Source organism: Echinops telfairi, unplaced genomic scaffold (assembly GCF_000313985.2).
Source record: "Echinops telfairi isolate 266 unplaced genomic scaffold, ASM31398v2 ScPeMD7_31;HRSCAF=116, whole genome shotgun sequence".
NCBI lineage: Eukaryota > Metazoa > Chordata > Mammalia > Afrosoricida > Tenrecidae > Echinops > Echinops telfairi.
The window spans coordinates 44,715,177-44,737,664 of record NW_022103928.1 but is presented as its reverse complement, the minus strand read 5'-3'; the positions used below and the strand labels follow the sequence as shown (position 1 = coordinate 44,737,664).

At 38.1% G+C, this 22,488-nt stretch overlaps 1 protein-coding gene across 1 annotated transcript in view; it reads right to left on the bottom strand.

Moving 5' to 3' along the window:
• PRKAG2 (protein kinase AMP-activated non-catalytic subunit gamma 2) overlaps positions 1–22,488 on the bottom strand; it is a 312,641-nt gene that overhangs the window by 7,905 nt on the left and 282,248 nt on the right. Inside the window, exons 6-14 of the mRNA XM_045290146.1 lie at positions 19,554–19,660; positions 15,377–15,458; positions 14,289–14,347; positions 8,997–9,042; positions 7,751–7,805; positions 6,310–6,436; positions 3,382–3,547; positions 2,796–2,833; positions 1,186–1,332 (exon numbers count right to left, since the gene is read on the bottom strand). Coding sequence (XP_045146081.1) covers positions 1,186–1,332; positions 2,796–2,833; positions 3,382–3,547; positions 6,310–6,436; positions 7,751–7,805; positions 8,997–9,042; positions 14,289–14,347; positions 15,377–15,458; positions 19,554–19,660 — 827 coding nt within the window. The remainder of the gene's footprint in view (positions 1–1,185; positions 1,333–2,795; positions 2,834–3,381; positions 3,548–6,309; positions 6,437–7,750; positions 7,806–8,996; positions 9,043–14,288; positions 14,348–15,376; positions 15,459–19,553; positions 19,661–22,488) is intronic.

Here is a 22,488-nt window from a genome sequence, read left to right as displayed (position 1 = left end):
AGATTCTTGTAATCGGTTCCCCCTTTCCATCTCGCCCTCCAAAATGAAGAATTTGATGTGATTCTTCAACATTAGCTTTAGTGGTTGGCGCATAGATTCGCATAATGGTTGTGTTAACTGGACTTCTTGTAGGAGTAGACAGAATTGTACTTCATGATGGATCTTGAAAGGTCCTTTTTGACAATGAATGCAACATCCTTCCTCCTGAAGTTATTACCAGCATAGTAAACCATATGATTTTTTTGATTCAAAATGGCCAATACCGGTCCATTTCAGCTCATGATTGCATAGGATATACATCTTTATGTGTTCAATTTCATTTTTGACGACTTCTTATTTTCCTAGATTCATCCTTCGTACATTCCGAGTTATATTTTTAATGGAAGCTCGCAGTTGTTTTTTCTTTGAATTGTGCCCCATCAGCAAACAAAGACCCTGAAAGCTTCACTCTATCTACTTCATTACGGTTGACTCGACTGAGGAGGCCGCTCTTCTTCAGTCCGATTTTAAACGACTTCCAACCTGAGGTGCTCACCTTCTGACAGTATGTTTGGCTGTGTTCCACAGCTATCTGTGGTTTACCCCTCCACAGGGGGCCGCCTGTTCCTTCTTTCTTGTATGATGTTCCACTGAAACCGGTTAACCACAGGAACCTACCTCTGCTGGTCTTTGAAATACCAGAGGCAACATGCCAGTCACCACAGTATGACAACTGACAGACACCTGGTGCTGAATTGAACTAGTCCATGATATCCTCTGAAGTTGGTTATTTAAAAAAATCAGGTTAATGAGACTAAGCTATGTCTATTCCTGAGAGAACTTGCTTGCAATCCACTGATTGCAGTATCCAGATACTGCAGATTTTGTTTAGAATAAACCCAGGCACAGATTAATTGGGATCCTCTTAACAACGCTGTTTGGTGTGGCCTCATATGTAGTTCACAAAGCGAGGGAGTATCTTACTCGTTCAGCGAATCTACAGCTATGAGAACAGGACTTATAAACTCAACTGAACATTCCCTGATCCCCTCACTACGTGCCATGCAGTGTGCTAGGTTCTGACACCAGGACAGGGTTGTCTCCCTGGGCTGACTACTTAGTTCTTTTTGCAGTCTGACTTTCAAACAAAACAAAACACACTCAAAAACAAAAGGAAGGAAGGACGGACCCAGAAGTGCCCCTCACCTCGGCTCTCACTATCCTGTCCACGATCGTCTCCAGTGTTTCCAGCTTGCTGCACTTCACCACACCTTCAAAATACTGCGACCGGTGCTGAAGGGCCTGGGTCACCGTGATATCTAGGTTATTATATGTTTTTTCAGCAGCAAGATTCTGGAATTAAGTAAGAGAAAGAAATACATCCTTTTTCCCCTCAGTTCACGCGAGTGACCAACATCTGTTAAATTTAAGGCGATCTCGACTAAAGAACAAAAACTAATATTCATCTAAGTTTATTACCACCAGAAGTTCTCCTATATTAATACCATCAAACAGTCCCTTTTGCACTTTTTAGCATGCCTCTACTGCTATAATTTCAAAGCCCTATCAATACTAAATTAAAGATTCTGTATTATCGGGGGTGGGGGTGGGGTGGGGGTGGGGGTGGTGTAGAAATTCAAAAAGTCCAAGGAAAAATCTCATTATCTTTTGATTCAATTTTTCAGTGAACTAGTTGAAGCCCCTACATGGCATCACTTATCGATGTGGTAACCCTGCTACATTTTCCTTGCAGGTCCCACTAAATGTTTCTTATTCTGCCTCTTAGTGAATGAATAAACTCCTTTGAGATGTGGATTAACATTTAAAACACAGGATGGTAAATGCTACATGCCTGGGGAAACTTTGTTGATGGATTCTCCCAGAATCCTATGACTCCCCCAGGGAGCAAGGCTTTAGATAGGAATTTTTTAGGGACCTGTCTGGTACCCTGTACTCATGGAGGAAGAAGAGGCCTGATAACTCCAATATATCCAAATGGATTCCCTGGACCCACTCATTCAAAATTCCAACGAATGCATTTTGGTATCTATTATTCTACTTTACTGAATGACTCAAAAGGGCTGGAGACATCTATAAGACTATGTATTGGGGTATCAGTATTGTGGTAGAAAATGGTGTGCGCAGCTGGAGCTATCAAAATAGCACTTTCCCTTCTTACACAACCCACTTTAAGAGAGTATATTAAAAATGAATGAAAACCTCCCCACCCTATCAAATGAAAAATGTAGTACCAACTGTAACCTAGTAGATTTAAACCAAGAATTCCAATAAGGAGTTTCATATAACTTTATTTAATAAATGTCCCTGCCTTTTTTAGAGCAGTGGCCCCAATCAGCCAACAGTAAGATGCATGTGACAAGAGCCTTGGATTGATTCCTGTATACACCCATGAAGCTGTGCACCCTATAAGCACACTGCCCCAGGCTGGGTAAATAATGCCATACACAGGGAAATACAGCCATTTATAATTTACATACATGCTGCAGTGCCAGGAAAAAAGTAAATATACTGAAAAGGCAGAATTATAAAATGCTACTAATATATGAAGAGGCTGTAAAAAGTTAGTAGAAAAGGTTCATTATCTTTCCATTCCATTTTAAAATACATTTTTTGAAGCCTCCTCATATCATCATGTAATGCTGCCAAACCAATGAATGATTAAAGTATAATTTTATGAGGAGTCCACGCAATTCTAATATTTTCACATTCAAGTTAGAAATTATTAAATTAGGGGAAAGACATTATGTTTCAAAATGCATTAAGGACAAAGGTTTAGTAAAACAAAAAATACTTACAATTACATCAAATTTGGAATAAATATCTACAACTTTTCCTAGAAATGAAAACATATGTTAGAAAAACATAAAATACAATTCATTTAACATCAATTTCAACCAGATAATGGTCAATAAATACGTGCCCTCAAATTCCAAACACATTGTTGTCCAGTTTTCTGACTCAGTGACCCTACAAGACAAAGTAGGAAGGCCCCAAAACGTTTCTACTGTTGTATTCTTTATGGAAGCCAACTGCCCAATCTTCCTCCCACAGAGCAGTAGGTGGGGTTCAAACCACTGACCTTTTGGTTAGCAGTTGATTACTTAATCACTGTCTCACCAGGGCTCATTATAAAACTAGTAATTAATCATTAATAAATAAGACTAACTTGTCTTTTAAAATGGACATGAAATCATGTCTTAACAGAAAATAAGTCAGTATAAAATTATAATTATTCTGCATGCATCTTCATGCTGAATTTACCACCAGATCTCAATGTTCACTTTCCACACTTATCTGATGTGCTAGGTCATTTAATAAGTAGTTTTACCCCAAGGAGCTAAACAGTCGTCTCTATTTTAACTGATATGGCCAAATACAAACCTGATTCATCGACAACAGGCAAAGCGGATATTCGTCTTTCTACAAATATGTTCAAAGCTTTAATAATAGGAGTGTCTGGATGTATAAAGGCAATGTTGTGGTACGTTCCTATTCCAAGCTCATCCAGGTTCTGCTTCATGAAGGCAGGCTTTGGCATATCAGACATCTAAAGAGGAAGATAAATGCAAATGTTCTAGAACCAAAATATTCTGTTTCAGTGTGCACATGTCCAGATTTGAGTGAAATACTATGCACAAGCAAATTAAAGTTAGTCTTCTCTAACAATCTACCTGGATGTCTGCATTAATATGAAAAAAAAAAAAAAAAGCAAAATAAACACCTGACATATTAGAATTATATCTTTTGTTCAAACCAGATCATACGCCCATACTTGAACTCTGATTACTTAATATCGAGCAGCACTAACATGTTAACATTTTTTCCCTTCTCCTCTTCCTCTACTGAAAGGTGGGCAGGAGAAGAGAACAGGCCTATTTGGGAAATTAAGACCTGGAAACCACCAAGAATCTTTTCTTCTTAATCATTCCTATCACATTCTGTTATAGGAGTTAGCGTTAAGTGGTATGTGTTGAGAACACACATTTCCACAGCCACTACTCAGTGTGCGCCGCTGGCTGTGCGGAACCTCAGGGAACTACCCTCATCCATCCCGCCTCCCCCTCCTGAATGCGCCCTTGCAGGACACTCCAGCTCTTGTCTACTAGGAGCAAGCACCAAGCCGGCGGAGCAGAGTTAGAAAAACCTTTAAAAATGAACTTCGCTTTTCTTGGGCTGTTTTCAAGGAGGAGGGAGAAATCAACAGAGAAAAGTCTAAGGATCACATTTTGACTACAGCGCAAAATAAGGTCTACGGTTTCAAAAATCCACCTTTTATAAAGGGTACAGTTGACTCCATCCTCCTGGTGTACCTTATAATTATCAGGAAAAGATGAACAATTAGAAGAAACAAAATGTTCAAGGCAAAGAGTTCATCAATATTCAAAGCATGAGAATCCTAGAAATTTAGAGAGAAAAAAAAAAAGAAAGGCCTATTAGGTCACATCTAGTGCACCTCCACACTGGACCGTCCCTGCCCGGCTCCTTCCTCAGAAAACCGTGACAACCAGGCCCTGAAACACATTTGTTAAATCTGCTTATCGACACATACATTTTGATCCGAAAACCTCTAGCTGAGTGGGATATTAGAATGTTTCAAATATTCTAATTACCATATTGGCCCAAATCTATGGCAGTCATGGGCAGAGGCAAACCTCGCCTGTTCTTATACAAGAGTCGACCCCAAAATGTGTGAAGGGACCCCCTCAAATGCCCACTCTCTTCATTCAGGGCAGCACAGCTCTAAGCATGACGCAACTTTGGAGTTTGACCTCCAGGGAGTCAAGGTGCCGCTGAGCGCTGCCTCCTGCTGGCAAGTGTCACAGTGCAGCTGCAGGGGCCAAAGCACACCATTCAGGCTGTACCGGGACCAGCCACCAACCTAGGCAGTAACCGCACCGCTTGTTACAGTGTCATCACCTATCACATACTGTCATTAAAAACACCTACCGGCAGAGGAGTACTGATGACTAGACATGCCCTATAGGTCAGTATTAGACACACAGTCAATGCTTATCAGCAATTAGCTCTCATGACTCAGTATTTTAGAATTATTATTCAAGTAAAAGAGCTGAAGGTCTGACATGTGGTGAACTCTTAAATACATGGCATCTCCTGACTCCCGCTCCCATAAAATCTCAACTGCTAGAGCCATGAGCCACTCATAGCACATGCCACAGAACATGCCCACTCAGGGCAGAAGAGCGCGCGCCTGGGGATCACCCCTACACGGATTCCTCCAAGGCGTCTCCTCGAGCTTCTCTCTTTATAAATTCCACTGTTTTTGTAGATCATTCTTTTTCTTCCTAGTTTCTTAGCATATCCTTAAATGTCAAAAGGATTATTTACACACGTAAGGCATTAAGTTATAGGACTGGTGTGATGGGCAGGCATTTCCCCCAGTCATCAGCTATCTATGTGCTTCCGGGCCAAAACGACCCTTCCGCATCCTATCCGTAAGATCTTTGGGTCCTTCTCCTCCCACAGTGCCATCTTATTTTCTTCTCTGAGGTGGTGAAGGAGATAGAAACACTAATTTGAGGGAGGTTTTTAATGGGTAGTCAATTCTTTTAAAATAACTGTTTAAATGAGCCCTCTGAGCCATTAATGAGCCCACCAGCTGGTTCCATTTGGCCAGTTATTTAAAACCTCAAATTTAGTACAAGTAATTAAAAGGAAAAATAAAAGCTCTCAAGTTCTCATCAGATTTTTATACCACCTACCAAACAAGTTTTAAGTGTTGATTAATTATGAAACCATTTCATTTCAAAAGCAGTTTTGGAAATCTATAAAAAAGATAGCCCTAATTTGGACCAACATGGTACTCTCTTGTCAAAATGTAACTTTGCTTTGAGTTTTTCTATCACTGATATAGTTAATAATGAGATATTAAGGTAATCTTGGGAACAGTTGTTTTGAACATGCTTTTAAAAACCACATTACTAATAACACACTATATATAAGGTGTTTTTTACAATATTTATTGGTTCAATTTTTTGGTATAGAAGATCTTTAATTAAACTATTTGCAATCTGCTCTATTTTCTAAGTGATAAAATATTCTAATTAAATACAGAATTTCAAGTATCTTTATAGACTTTTGATACCTGGACTAAAAGGTGATTGCTTTAAAATTGGAACCAACTTTGAAAATGCACAATTCAAACAGTAAGCTTCGAGAAACCAAAGGTTAGAAATGGAGACCTCTAAGCTAACAAATTCTTCTACCGATGGTAACAGGAGCCAAATTTACTTGAAGTAAATGAATTAAAGCAAATGAACTATGTCTTTAGAAACACTAAAAGCTACTTACAAAAAGCTGGAGAAACTTGAGGATTCTTTTGTGGGTAAGAATATAAAGTGCATTCCCACTGATAGGGTCAATAACTGGCAATCTGTGGATTTTATTTTTGATCAACGAGTATACAGCATCGAAGAGGCTGTGGGAAAACCCATTAAAGTTGTTAGGAGGCTTTAAAGGAAACTCTTGGACCATCCCTGCTTTGAAAGCATTCTCAGTGTTTTTTTTGTTGTTGTTTTTTTAATCTTACAATGTCAAAAGGTTGATCAACTTAAAACAGTATCTTGGAAGATTTTTAAATTGCAGGTTTCAGCATGCTTTAAAACACAATATATGTTAATATATCTAAAAGATGTGAACTACAAATATCCAGAAAGAGATTTTTTTAATGGTGCATTTTACTTTTTCTATGAAGTGGTACAGAATTTAGAAAGTGTTTAGGGAAATGTAGAAATGACTTCCCAAAGACTTGCATCAAGAATTTTGCTAAGAAGACTGCAGAAAAGGCAGCTCATTCTTGGGATGACCTCTGAAGTAACATTTAATACAGCTTTGATTTTAAAATAATTATTTTCTATGATAAGTACATACAACAGAAAGATTGCCTTTCTTAAAAGAAATCGTTTAAGTGTATAATTGAGTGACATATAAGTCATGTTCCCAATGTTAGCAACCATGACCATTTTTTATTTCTAAAGGACTTTAATCATCCTAAACAGAAACTCCGTACCCATTAAGCTACAACTTCCTGCCCAACTCCCCTTCAGTTCCCAGTAATCTCTGACCTACTTTCTGCCTCGATGCATTTCCTATTCTGTTTCAGGTAAGTGGAAACATACAGTATTTGTCCTTTGTGTCTGACTTGGCTCACGTAGCATAATGCCTTCTAGCTCCACCCATACGGTAGCATGGATCAAGATTTCCTTTCTCCCACTGGCTGTATAGTATTCCATTGCACATATGTACCATATTTTGTTTACTTTTCCATCTATCTGCTAATAGACCTCTGCTGTTTCCGACTCTCGTCTACTGTCAATAGTGCTGTCATGAACAATGGAGTGGAAGCACCTTACAGATCCACTTTAAACTTCAGTGTGTGTCAGGATCACTGGAGGAATTGCTTAGAAGCATATTCTAATTTAAAAGGTTGAAGATAAAGCCCAGGAATCTACAATATTAACAAGTTCTCTAGATGGATTTCACTGCAGGCCATCTGGATTTTCAAAATTGCTTATTATGATACATTTTCTAGCCCATTATCAATTGTTTGGGGCACAAATTGCTGCTATTTCTATCACCTCTACATTTAAAAAATATAATAGTTGGAATTATGGAAGCTGCTTCCTATCTGGATCAAAAATACATTTTAAAAACTGTATTTGCCTATTATAGTAACAAAACAGATAAAACTGAATGACTAAAAACTTTCAAAGAAGAAAAATGCTAAGTTTACCTTGCATCTGGAGATATATTCACTAAAGGCTTAAATGTTTCTTGTAAATAAAGCTCTGTATTTGTAGAAAGAAAATACAGTTAGTAATTTATCTGTTGTTTGCAGTTAATAAATAAAGTACCCTTCAACTGACAGTTATTAGGAATAAAAAGTCGAATCAAAGAAATTTAATTTACCCAAAACTGCTGGGTTAATTATAATCCTGATTATTTTTTTAAAATTCCAAGTGGTCTCTGGGATGTTGCCTTTGTAGAAACCTCTAACTATTTAAAAAAATAATCTTTAATAATGTTTAAAAATCAGAAGAAAAAAATGAGCTGATACCAAGGGCTCAAGTAGAAAGCAAATGTTTTGAGAATGATGATGGCAACAAATGTACAAATGTGTTTGACACAATGGATGGATGTATGGATTGGGATAAGCGTTGTACGAGCTCCCAATAAAATGATTAAAAAAAAAAATCAGAAGGAAAACCAGGAAATTTGATAGGAGAATACTAGCACCAGTAGCCAGAATGTTGATGATATTCAGACTTGAAAACCAGTTGCAAAGATTGCTTACAACAGCAGACATGTTACGGGAAGTGCAAAGCTTAACTCTGTTGTGATTTCAAATTCAAGAATTCCCTTCATTTGGCCCCTATATTTCCACCCAACGGCTTTGGAGGGTATTCTCAATAAGAAATACAAGCTTATAATCGTTAAATTAGAATTTAAAAAATGATTCTATTACAGTACTGTAATGGTAAATGGTGAATTTCCATGCTATAAACAAAATTCAGTTTTAAACTCATTTTCATGCTATTTGAGCCAAATTTTAGATTCATGTGTTCTGTTTCTCCATCCTTTTAAAGAAATAGCTATTACAATTTAAATATGAGCAGAGCCTTGTTATTGTTCACGTTGGCATTCTGTTGGTACGGTTTCCTACAGAAGCACATTCATGAGTGGAGGCCCCACTTTAGGTGGTGCATGGGTACTTGTCAGCGCAGTCTCTATATTCTCAGTTCTAGAACAGGGCCTTACGTGCTACAGGTGCTCTATACATGGCTAGGAAACAGAATGCTAACAATTACGGGGCTATGGCACCTTATTGAAAAATGAAGCTACAAATAAATAGAATGCTCCCTTAAAGAACAGTTTATTACTGGACATATTTAACACATGAAGTATAAATATTTTTTCCACTGATGTTAAAAGATATAGGGGGGGAAAAAAGATACAGGAGATCAAACAATAACGCTTACCCCTCCATGTTTCAATCTTATGCTCCTCTAATTCATAAATCTGTACCTGCAAATAAGGAAGATGCATATTTATAACTGTTAGCGTGCACAACATGAGAAAAAAGAAAACTATTCTTTCGTAATGACTGCCGAGTCTGATAACTCAGCTGCTGGGACCAATCCAGTCGATACTTTAGAAATACTGGCATCGTCAATGAGAAACGCCTACAATCCTCTGCATTTCCTTGAAGGTAGATATTTTATAAAGTTAGAACTTAGTCAACCAGTATACTACTAACCTTTCAGTAATTTAATCTGAAAATTTCTTAGACACTTTAGTGTTAAAACTCATACAGAGAGATACACTCAATCCTTTAGCGATACAGAAATTGTTAGCATATGTAATTTTTAAAAGGCAACTGGTGAAGTAATACACTAAAATTGAGTCCAGAGAACCGTGTATGACGGGCGAGTCATGTCCCCTTACGGAGGCAGAGTGGGTACATGTCTGTAGGGAGAGCAGCACAGGCTGCTAAGAAAGAATTTTACAATCCCTCAGAATAGTTCTAAATCTCAGCTCTAGCTTTACCGTGGTTGCTCTCCTTGGGCAGATTACTCACCTTTTCAGGACTTTTTCTTCTACTATCCTGTTAAATGAAAACACTCTCCAAGTGAGCTTCTGCGAGCATTCTTTAAGTTAAAGTGCTGCCAGAAAGAGGCTTCTCTGTTACCCTTCTGGCTGCTCTACCCCAGATCAGCTTTTAAAACCATTACGATGCCACTAGCATTATGTAGGGCTTATGGGGACATCTGAAATTTAAAAAATCCAGTCTTTTTTTGAACCATTAAATCTCAACGGTTGGCAACTTTAAGATGATTTTGTAGGAAAACGTCACTGCAGAGTTGAAGAAAGATGAGTTCCTACGCTCCTAGAAGGCTCAGGGGTTCAGAGAAAGTAGAGGTGAACTGAGTGTTAGTCAAGGGAAGCTTTGAGAAAGTAGGATATCAGCCATGGCAGGTGGGATTTAGAGAAACAATGAAGAGAAACTTGAGTAGGGTTAAGCATTAAAGAGAGGAAAAAGACTATCTCATACTCAATTTAAAAAACAAAGAGCCAAACAAAAACTCACTGCGGTAGAACAGATTCCACCTCTTGGAGCCCTTCCATGTGTCAGAATAGAACTGTGTTCCATAGGATTTCAAAGGATGTTAATTCCTATAGAAGCAGACTGCCTGGCCTTTCTTTTGATGCACCTCCTAAGGATACTCTAACAGCCAACCTTTCAGTGAGTAGCTGAGTGCATTAATCATTCTAATACCTGGGGACGCCCAGAAAATTCTAACACAGCTAACAAATTCTAAAAGGCTACAAGAGTAGTGAACTTTGTAAGACAAATGGTCAACATATAAAAAAAATTAATCGTGTCTTTATATACTAATGATGAACACTTGACAAATAAAAGCAGAGAGTTTTCCAATAGCATTTTTCCTGGTCCATCATTATAAAATGATTTCATAATTGGAAAATGGAGAAAAAGGTATTTCCTAAAACACAAAAACCTTTGGGCTGTAAATTAGCCATAATGGTCTACCAATTTTGATTTAATTACTTACTGCTGGAATCTGCTATATGGCATTTGATTGTTTTTATCAAAATCTGTTTATCTAACAATCACATTTGTGCTCGTTTGGTGAGTCTACAATGTTGTGGGAGTCACGGTGTCAATTCATCTCAGTGAGGGTCTTCTTTTTTTAATGACTTTACCAAATGTAATGTCCTTTCCCAGGGACCGGTCTCTTCTGATAAAATGCTCAGAGTACATCAGACAAAGTACTGCTATCCTTGATTCAAAGTAGCATTCTGGCTGGATTTCTTCTAAGACAATTTGTTTTTCTGGCAGTCCACGGTACTTCCAATATTCTTCCCCAATACCCTAATTCAAGTGCATCACCTCCTCTTTACTCACGCTCCAACTTCCACATGCAGATAAGGTTACCAAAAAGACAAGGCTTGGCTCAAGAGCACCGTAAGCCGTCAAAGTGACCTTGCTTTTGAGCACTTTAAAGAATTCTTCTACAGCAGATTTGACCAATTCAATCTGCTGTTTTATTTCTTGACTGTTGCTTCCATGAGCATTGATGGTGGATCCTCCCTAAAATTAGCCAGTAACAATTAGCCAAAAAATGTCAAGAACTTATTTCTTCAATTTTATTTTCTTTATTTATTTTTAATAAGATATAACCTTTTACAACAATGCACAAATGTGCTTGGCACAATGGATATATGTATGGATTGTGATGAGTTGTATGAGCCCCCAATAAAATGATTAAAAAAAAAAAGAATTGAAGGGAGTTGTTATCAAGGAGTTCAAGAATAAAGTGTTTTGAAAATGTTGGTGGCAGTAACTACAATTATGCTTGATCTAATTGCATTATGGATTGTTATGTTTATTATTTGTAAGAGTTCCCAATAAAATGATTAAAATGTACTTCTGATTGCATGGATGAGCAAGATGACTGCTTTTGGTACCGAGCTGTAGAGACTGGATTAATTCTCTGTGTGGCATAGCTGGGACCTGTGGGTACACCGAGACACGGGGCAGGCTCCTCTGTGGTGAGGTCAAGCCAGCTGGGTGCAGGGTGCCTGGATCTTAGCTTCCCTAGGAGAGCCAGTGCTGGGGGCCGGGGTCACAGTGGGTCCACAGGAAGTCCGTGGCTTGGGAGCACAGCTTGTCCAATGTTGTTCTTTTTCTTTTTTCATTAAAAGGTGATTTTATTGGGGGCTCCTACAGCTCTTATAACATTCCACACATCAATTGTATCAAGCATATCTGTACATATGTTGCCACCATTATTTCCCAAACATCCACTTTCTATTTAGCCCTTGGTATCAGCTCCTCTCTTTCTCCAACCCCTTCTTGCTCTTGCTACTCCTTGAGAAATTATAAACCATTATTATTTTCTTAACACTGTTCGCTGTCTCCCTTCCCTCATGGTCTCCATTGTTCGACCCATGGGGTGTGAGTGTGTGTGGTTATGTGTCGATCATTGTGATTGGTTCTCCCTTCCTTCCTCCTCTCTCCCATTCCCCCGACTCTCCTGGTAGCCTACTCCCTCCTGGTATCACTACTCACATTCCTGTTCCTGGATTCCTTGAGTTGTGAGCTCTCACCTTTTATCTGTACCTGTTCATATGATCTGGCCTAGCCTGCAGTGAAAGGCAGAACTGGGGTCAAGACAGTGGGGGGTGAGGAAGTCTCAAGGAACGAGAGGAATATTGTGTTTCATTGGAGCTATACTGTTCCCTGGTTGACTCATCCCTTCCTATGACCCTTCTGTGAGGGGATGTCTCATTGTCTACAGATGGGTTTTGGGTCTGTGCTCCAAGCCCTTTAGTTCTCAACAACATGTTTTTGTTTGTTTGTTTGTTTGTATGTTTAGGGTCTTCTGATGCCTGTTCCCCGATCCTGTCGACACCTCATGATCGCACAGGCTGGTGTGCTTCCTCCATGTGGGCTTGTTGCTTCTCTGCTAGGTGGCCGCTTGTTTAACTTCAAGCCTTAAGACCCCAGACGCTATTATCTCTTGATAGCTGGGTACCATTCACTTTCTGCACCACATTTGCTTATGCACCCATTTTGTCTTTAGTGATTTTGCTGCGAGGGTGAGCAACACAGAATGCCAGGTTGTTAGAACAAAGAGTTCTTGTATTGAGGGAGGGCTTGAGCAGTGGCCTGAAGTTCCTCTACTACCTCAGTGTATTGCCATATAATATATGTACATAGGCCATATATGTCATGGGGCAGGAAGAAGGTAAAAGGAAACAGAGGAAAGATCTAGGAAGCAAAGCTATGGATAGAAGTATAAGCATAGGTGTATACAAATGTAAATACATTAGCCCATAAAAATAGAGGTATTGGCCAATGTTGCATTCTTATGTAACATTCAATAGGTTGTAAATTTTAACCCAAAACATTGGTATGTAATATGCCACATTTAATTCCCTACAAGCCAAATCTCATTTAAGCCTTCTCCAGTAACACGGCCCTCATCTCTGAGACCTCCCTACCCATTCCATCAGTTTAAAGAAGAAAGTCTGCATGGTCAGAAAACTAGGGGAGGAGCTAGGTAATCTGGCATGAGCAGGGCTTCTAACACTATTTGTAAATTTTTTGGAAGATAGTTCTGTAGTAGAAGCCAGGTATTGGACCTGAATGAGTCAGTGCCTTTCATAGTGGCCATAGATTTTCTTTAAAAACCCAAACCCAAAAAACTTTGCTGTTGTTCTCAGCTTTGTAGCATTTGGTGACCATCTTCTGCAGACACTCAAGTGAAATAATTTTATACATGGTCCTTCATGTACGTGGTACCTGGTTCTCTATCATTTAAATCATACTCTAAATCTTCTCCCTTTTCTTTTCTATTTTTATTAGCACTTAATCCACAAATCATATAATTCAATCATATAAAAAATGATAGTCATTACCACAATCAATCAAATCAATTTTAGAACATTCCCCTCGCCCCATGGTTTTAAAATGAGTTGTGTAATCACAACCTAGTGCTCCCTCACCCCTATTTCTGAAAATTTAAGTGTTACTTCCTTTTTTAAACTCTAAAATAAATATAGCTCATTGCTGGGGTAACTGCATTAAAATTATATTTCAACAGACTTAGAAAGAGAACGCTGTGGCAGTCTCATCTCAAGAATAAGGTCTGCAGTCAGTTGCCTAGAGAGGAATTCGGTGGGAGGGAGGACCTCATGCACTCACAGGTCTTAGGAAAATCCTCTACATGTCCCTAATGCACCTATTGATCAGTTATCATAAATTTAATGATATTTAAATATCTACATCAGTGTCATTGGAACTGGAAAGAGTGACCTGCTAAAGTAGTTACCTACACTTTATCTTGAATTATGGGCTACAGTATAAACGTTTTTAATTGGTAAGGGTGGGAGCACTGAATAATTTTATTTTCTTTCTAAAAAGGGGGTGGTAGGCCAAATAAATTTGGGGACCTATGATTTAGATAATAAACAGCATGTACATTTTCACTAACCCAAGGAATTCTTTTTATTTTTCTTGAGAGTAACTTCTTCAAGTTTCAAATGTATGAATGATTTGGGACAAAGTCAGTTGTATACCAGAATTTGTAGCTTTATACTGAAGTTCCCTGCCAATTAAGATAAATCTGAAAACCAACCACTGCCACCACTCCTGTACCAAACGAGAAAGAAAAACCCACGGGCTTGGAACATGCCCACGTCCCTTAGAGAAATGGTATACTGACAGAAGTTCTGTTGGCACTCACCATGGGTGACTTGTAGTATCTATGGAGTATATTTATGAAATCTGTAATTGTTAGCATTCCTGGAACAAAATGTACATATATATATGTTAAAAGTAAAACTAAGACAACTTATAAGGAGACACTCAAAAGACAAGAGAACCTGAAATGTTTATCATAAAGGCTTTTAAAGTACAAACTTTAAAGAACATATTGTTTTAAAATTATTTAAAACTACGAATCTATGAATTATCTATATGAAACTGACATAAAAGTTAGCTTGAGTTAAATATGATAGAAAGTACAATGGATTTAATCACAGTATTGGCAAATCTATGAGAGAAAACTGATAGAAATATCACACGAAACTTGCTCTTACAAGTACATTATTCAAAACCCTTAAAAATAATACATTACTCAGTGTCAGCTTTAGAAACAGATGGTTTCCTAGGAATCATTCTAAAGCCATGGTTTTGAGAGAAGACTTTAATAGTCACCATTTATTGAATGCAAACTATTTGTAGACAGGACTACAAAGATAAAAGAGAGATGAATCTTCTCCCTTAAGAAATCAAATTGAAGGAGAGGCAGACATAAGTAGACCACCTCAAAATAATGCAATGAGCACTTTAAGAGAATATATGCTTTGTCTGCTATGATTTATAACATGAAAACTTATGACATTTATATTTTAAATTGTAACGATTTAAGAATACACCAAAGACACCAATTATTTTTATGTTATTTTCATTTTCCTATCTGAAAGGTGTATATCAAGGATTTGTGCCAAAATTGGTATACCACATTTCGGGCCAGCCTAAGCTAAGGGGACTAACTCACAAGACGACCATGTAAATCTGCTCACCACGCTCACAGGAACTGGCAAAGGCGCCTAAGTGAAAAACACGCTCAATGAAAAGAAGGCCAATGAAAGGACACAGGTGTTCTGAATTTATTAGCAGCCTCACCTTCCGCAGTATCGCAAAGCAAGAATGTTCTCTAATTTGGTAACATGCTTACTCCATGGAACTTAAAATCACTATGAAAAGACCGTGGGCCTTCAGCTTTTAAGCTTTCCTGTGTTGTGTGGTCACTAGGCCCCCATTGCTTACCTACAAAACTTTGTTTTTTACTCTCCCACAGTGGCGCTGCTCGAACACCATTGGCTACCAAGGCAAAGAAGGCCTTTTTAACCTGAGAAAAAGAGAGAAATACTTTAAAAGTCAACCTATGATGAACAAAAATATCTGACCTTATCAACTCTCCTCAAATTTTGTAAGATTGAGGCAATACAAATAATTGAATGTATTAATACTATCAAAACACTTTTGTATAACACCCACAGGCATGTGAAACACTGGAGATTCTTTTTCTAAAGTGAAACAATTCAGTTGTTTATCCTCAAAAGGATTTTTTCAGTTGAAGGTATTTTCTAAAGATTTGTACACATTTTTTATATACCTGAAACTATATAAAATAGTCTAATTCTTTGTATCTGTAGTTAAGAATTCATTTGAAAACACTGAAGGTTATATCAAATTATTTGAAATGTAGATGAATTTTAATGTTTAATAATGAAACAAGCAAACATTTTCTTTTCCCTGAGATTGAGAAGGAAGAGTTATGAGGGACAGCATACTTGTAGATTTTTGTATTTACTAAAGACATTCACTGTGCACCTATTAGGTATCCTGCACCATTAAAAGCATGCTCAAATAAGATATCTCAATTAATACTCATAACAAACATCTTTTGGTTTACCAGACCAGCTCCAACAGCCAACAGCTCAGTGCTGAAAACGATCCTCTCAACATAGCCAGCAGAAAAGCATACAGAAAACGGTCTAACCTTAATTAATAACCAGAGAAGTACTAACTTAAAGTACCATGGAGACCTGCTAAATGAGCAAATATTTTAAAGTTATAACTCCTAAGCTTATGCTGTTATAAACCATTTGGTGGCAACATTAACTGATAAAATAGTAAAACTGAACCAAAAATCACTCAAATAGTCCTACTGTCTGTGCAATTGCTTAGTGTTTCCTGTTGAATTATTTAGTTATACTGAATTTTTACAAGTGGGATTCTTTTATTAAAAAAATTTTTTATTAATAAAATTTTTTAATGTAATATTTCTTTCTAGTACTGAGATCTGCAAAAATATCTATCAGTAACAGAAGATTATTTGTTAAATATTGGCACACCAGTACAACTATCATATGGCAATTAAAATAGTATAATTATGAAGACTACATTGAATTAAAAAGTTGGTCATTGAAAAATGTGACAGTGAAGTGTCATTTATACTAATTCTATGATACATTTGTTAAAATGAAAAAAAGGGGGGAAAGGTAAAATATTAAACTGACATATTAAGGAGTTGGTACTATAAAAGTACGATTTCTTGAAAAAATTAACCAAAAAGAAAATTATTCTATTCTCACCCATAACTCCAGAACTCCTTGCCAGTTGAATAGTAAAAAGGCCATCCAACCTATCTGCAGCAGAACACTGGCAGGGAGCTGCCCAGGGCCCAGGCAGGAGTCAGAAGGGGATGTGGAATAAGGGATGCTGATGTCAGATGGATCTTGGCTCAAAGCAGAGAAGACCAAAAAGATGTTTACTTGTGTTTTATTGACAATGCTAAGGAATTTGACTGTATGGACCATAACAAACTAGGGGTAGCCTTGAGAAGAGTGGGAATTCCAGACATTTGACTGTGCTCATGCGGAACTTGTACCTGGATCAAGAGGCAGTTGTGTGAACAGAACATGGGAATACTGCATGGTTTGAAATCCTAACAACAAGTGCGAGGATGGTGCAGGACCGGGCAGTGTTCCTTCTGTCGAGCACAGGGTTGCTATGGGTCAGAACCCACTAGACAGTATCTAACCACCACCACAAAAGGACAGCTTTCAAGACATCAGCTGTCCAGCTGACATCCAGATGGCCTGCCCATTAAGTGGCCTTGCCACATGCCTGGAACAGTCTAAAACAGAAATCAGGTTACCCCTCATGACTAGTTTTTGAAAATGCATGATACATCCTTTATTTTTTATTAGTAATTTGCTCAAATATGGAATCCAGGACTGAAAGCACATTTCTCACACTGTTACTTGAAAAATATTTTCTGTCATCTCTAGTCTAAGGGCACGCTGAGCTATTATTCTTTAATACTCTCGCAATCTCTTTTCTAAAGTCCCGTAAAAATGTTCTTACAATCCCCAATCATACAAAGTTATGATTCTAAAATTTCTGAGCCTCACATAATTCTGAGGTGTCACTTTTGAGAATCTGCAGTCACTGAGTCACACTGGTTTTCTTGGCACTACTGGGTGTATTTGGAAGGGGATGGGACATGTCTTCCTTCTCTCCTGTGCAAGCTATTGTCCCTCAGCTCCAGGCTCATGCTTCTGTTATGGTCTGCTTTGTGATGCCGAGGCTCTGCAAACCCCATTTCTGCTTCACCAGCTGGGTCTATCCTCAGCTCTGGAAGCAAAGGAGGCTAGGATAATACTGCAAAACTGAGTAAGAAGGTGCTGCTTCCTGTTGGCTACCTGTTAGCTTCCTGGCTGACTGCTATTCCTGTGTGCGTCACATTAGCATTCTTTCTGTACCTGGCCCCTTGCTTCCTTCACATAGCAGCAGCTGAATCTGCAGTTTTTCTATCATGTCCAGAACAAGCTCTATGAAACCTCTACTCCCAAAGAGAGACACAACAGCAGCCAAGGAGCATATCCCTCAGGGACTGGAGGTGGTCCATGGATACAGTGGACCTTAATTTTATCAGGCATCAGTATCGCCCAAAGAAGCCAGAGGTGCATGAGGGCCTGGGCAGACACACATCCTGGGGTTTCACCCCCGGAGTTTCTGGCTAAGGAGTCTGCAGAGGTACTTACCCAATGATTTCCATTATCTCATTAAGTTCCTAGGTCAGGCTCAAGTTGTAGCTCCAGAAACCATCCTTGGAGAATCACAGCTTTAGAGGTCTTTATCGACCCTTTCAGTAACAGAGTTTTAATTTACAGTCAATTAACATTAGTCTGTGTGATTTTTCTCTTCCTCTAACACTTGCAATTTCTGCAAGGACAAAGTACCCAGTAAGTATGGACTAATCTGTAGTCAATTACTACTAAGTAAGCACAAGTAAGCTTGTGCTTATCTTGCTTTCCGGGTACTCCATCCCTGTGTCAAAGATTGCAAATTTAAAAGGCTTTCACTCTGCAGAAAGAAGATATGTGCTTGGGATATAGCTGCAAGCCATACTTAAAGTAGAATCTTTGACACTGTAGAAAAAATGTGTAATTGTTCACTCAACCCAAACTCACTGCCATCCAGTTGATTCTGACTCATCGTGACCCTGAGGGTTTCCGAGACTTAACTCTTTACAGGGACAGAAAGCCTAACCTTTCTTACATGGAGCTTTTGAGGGTTTTGAACTGCTGACCTTGGGGTTAGTATTCCAACGCATGACCACTACACCACCAGGGCTTCCAAAATATTCAATCTGCAGCCTGAGAAAACAACCAAAGAAGCTGGCATCTATGAAAGACGCAGCATCAAGATAGAAAGAAGAGGAATCAGCAACCTGCAATATACAGATAAGCCAACCATCTTTACTGAAATACACCTCAATATAAAGAAAGCAAAAATTCTCAAAACCAGAAGAATATGCAACATCAGGATAAAAAGCAGGAAAGACTAGAGTTGCCAAGGATTTTATTTTACCTGAATCTATAATCATTGCTCATGGAAATAATAGTCAAGAAATCAAAACATCTATTGCAGTGGGAAAATAAGCTACAAAAAGCAAAGCAAAACAAAACAAAACAAAAATCCCACCTCTTTAAAAGGCTTAAAAGAAAAGCTATCATGAAGATCTAAAGTTCTCAATCTCACATGCATGTGAAATCTGGAGGATGAATAAGTAAGACTGAAGAGGAATCGATGCCTTTGGATTATGGTGTTGGCAAAGAGTATTGACTATACCAAGGAGTGTCAGAAGAAAGAACAAATCTATGTAGGAAGAACAGCCCCAGAGCATTCCTTAGCAATAGGGCAGTGAGACATCATGCTTAGCAAAGGGGAGTCAGTGAAAACACATACATTGACACAGTAGCTGCAGAAATGGGTCAAAGGCAGTAATAGCTCTGAGGTGGGGCAGGACTTGGTAGTGCTTTATTTTGGAGTACACTGGGTTGCTATGAGTCTGAAATGACTCTACAGCATCTAAAACCAACAGAGGGTCCAACCGAATAAACCCCAAACCATGAACATCGGGTATACTCACTTGTAACGTCGTATCAAAGACAACAAGCTTTGAACTTGTAGGAACAATGTCATAACACTTGTGTGATCTCATGAATCGCATGTATACGCCACTTTCAGAGTCTTCTGCTAAAAAAAAAAAATCAGTAACAATGAACTTCTTCAAGTTGATAAAGGGTCTTGTAAAACAAAAACCTACTGCTCTTATCATATTTAATGGTGAAAGATAAATGGTTTCCTCATCATACGGCAATGGGACAAGGGCTCTATCCTCACTAATTTTGTTCAACACTGTAATGGAAGTCCCAGAGTCAGTGCAAAAAAGTACAAAAATAAATGGCAGATGTATTGAAAAGGAAAAATAAACAACCACCCTTTATTTCCACATGGTAAAATTGTCCAAGTAAAATGTTCCTAGATCAAAAAAAACCCAACCAAATAAACAAAAAAACACAGCCACAAGATACAGTGTTATATTAAACTATTCTAAGGTGTTTTTAGATTAGCAGTGAACTATGGAAATTATTTTTAAGAGACACTAATTAAAACAGCACCCCAAATGCATACAATACCAGGAATAAACTCTACAATGTGAAGATTTCTATACTTAAACTATTAAATTTTTTGGAGAGAATTCAAAGAGAAATAAAGTAGAAAAATACACTATATTCATAGATTGGAAAACTTAATTTTGTTCAGGATTTTTATATTTATATAAATGAGGCATGTTTTGGTATCATTGTAAAGCTGATCTTAAAAAATGCAGAGTACTCTTTTGTTCGAGAGTTGATATAAAATTCGTATTATTTCTTCCAGAAATAGTTAGTAGATTTCATTAATAAAGCCACCTGGAACTGTGACTCACAACTTAGATGATGAAGTCTTTGAATGACAGAACCTTGATGTTAGGTGCCTGTGAGTCTGTCTTGTGCGGACCCTGAGCACAACATACCGAAACACTGCCTGATCCTGTGGCATCCTCACCGCTGTTCCTGTCTGAGCCCACTGTCGTGGCCGCTGTGTTAATCCATCTTGTTTAGGGCTTTCCTCTTTTTCTCTGTCCCTCTACATGACAGCCTTCTCCAGAGGTTGGTCTCTACTGATAACATGTCCAAAGAACATTAGACCAAGTCTTGTCATCTTTGCCTCTAAGGAGCATTCTACCTGTACTTCTTCCAAGACAGATCTGTTTTTATTTTTCGTAGTCCATGGTACTCTCAATATTCTTCACCAGCACTATAATTCAAATGTATTTGGCCTTCCTTATTCAATATCTAACTTTCACATGAATCTGAAGCAACTGAAAAGACCATGGCTTGGGTCAGGGACACCTTAGTCCTAGAGTGACATCCTTGCTTTTCAACATTTTAAAAAGGTCTCGTGCAGCAGATTTTGCCAATGTGTCACTTGATCGCGTCTACAGCTTTCATGAACGTTGACTGTGGTCCAAGCAAGACAAAATTCTTGACAACTTCAATCTTTTCTCCATTGAACATGATGTTACCTATTTGTCTAGTTATGAGGATTGTTTTCTTCACATTGAGTTGTAATTCACATTGAAGGCTGCACTTCTTGATCTTCATCAGCAAGGGCTTCAAGTCCTCACTTTCAGCAAGCAAGGTTGTGTCGTCACTGGAACATTAACACTGGCATTTGTGCCCTGCTCCATTCACTGGGTCCCGGGCTCAACTACCACAGAAGCCCCTCCTTTCAGGCAAAAGGGGTCCCTGAAACAGAGAACTTGGGCAGGCCAGGAATACGTGGAAGGGCTTATCTGCTAAAGTGGCTATGAGACAGAATGGATTTGAGTGACGTGAGTTTGGGTTGTCTTTGGTGCTAGTTGCTGAGGAACAGCGAAAGACAAAAATGATTCCTGCCTCGTAGTTACCACAAACATGTGGAGGAGATAGATATTAAGTATTATTGTACTGTCAAAGGAGAAGTATGGAATTTGCAAACAGGAATAAATGGTCATCAATCGACAGATAAATGAAATGTAGTCAGCGTGTTTCCATCTTTCCTGAAACATTTACTTAACAGAATCCACAGGGGGCTCTTAACATGGAACAAGAACCCTTAGAGGTGCAATGTTTAGTTAAAGCACTTGGCTGCTTAACCAAAAGGGATGTGATTCAAACCCACCAGTCTCTCTACTGGCAATCTCTTTTTATAAACATTTACGGCCTTGGAAGCCCAATGGGGAAGCTCTACTCTATCTTATCGAATAGCTATGAGTCAGAATTGAATTTGTGGCAGTGGGTTTGGTAGGGAAGAATGAAAACACAGAACTGTCTCATAATTCAGCTCTGATATCCACCTGTGCTCCTTTATTGTTAAAGACAATGCATCCTACACTGTGAAAGTTGTATTTTCTTTTAAGCCTATTCAGTGGAAATTTCAAAGATCCCCACAATCAAACAAAAGTTACACTAATATTTAACTTATACATTAGTTGTACAAAGTAAATATAAATTAAATATCTGATGGGGCTATATACCTAAAATTCAATGAATAAAACCAAAAGTGGTATAATAAAAGATAAAAATAAGACAATCCATCTCTCAGAAAGGAAGTCTTATAATACTCTGTTCACTAATTAAATAATAATCTTTACAAAAGAAATTTGCATATTATTGATACAAATTTTGACACATACCGACATATCCCAAAATACAAATTTAAGGTATTGCAGAGTAGAAATGTTCGAAGTTTTAGAATTCTTAAACCTTGACTTGTTTTGCATTAAGTATTTTTGGAGTACCATCTTAAATTCTTATACTGGTTATTAAAATATTTAAATATATATTTTACTTTAGAGTAGTTTTAAACATATGTTTAAACTGTGAAGACCGTGTTCCTATATATATACTGTTAACATATAACTTTACTGTGGTACATTTATAACAACCTATGAACCAACATCGACACACTAGTATTAACTAAAGTCCAGAGTTTTT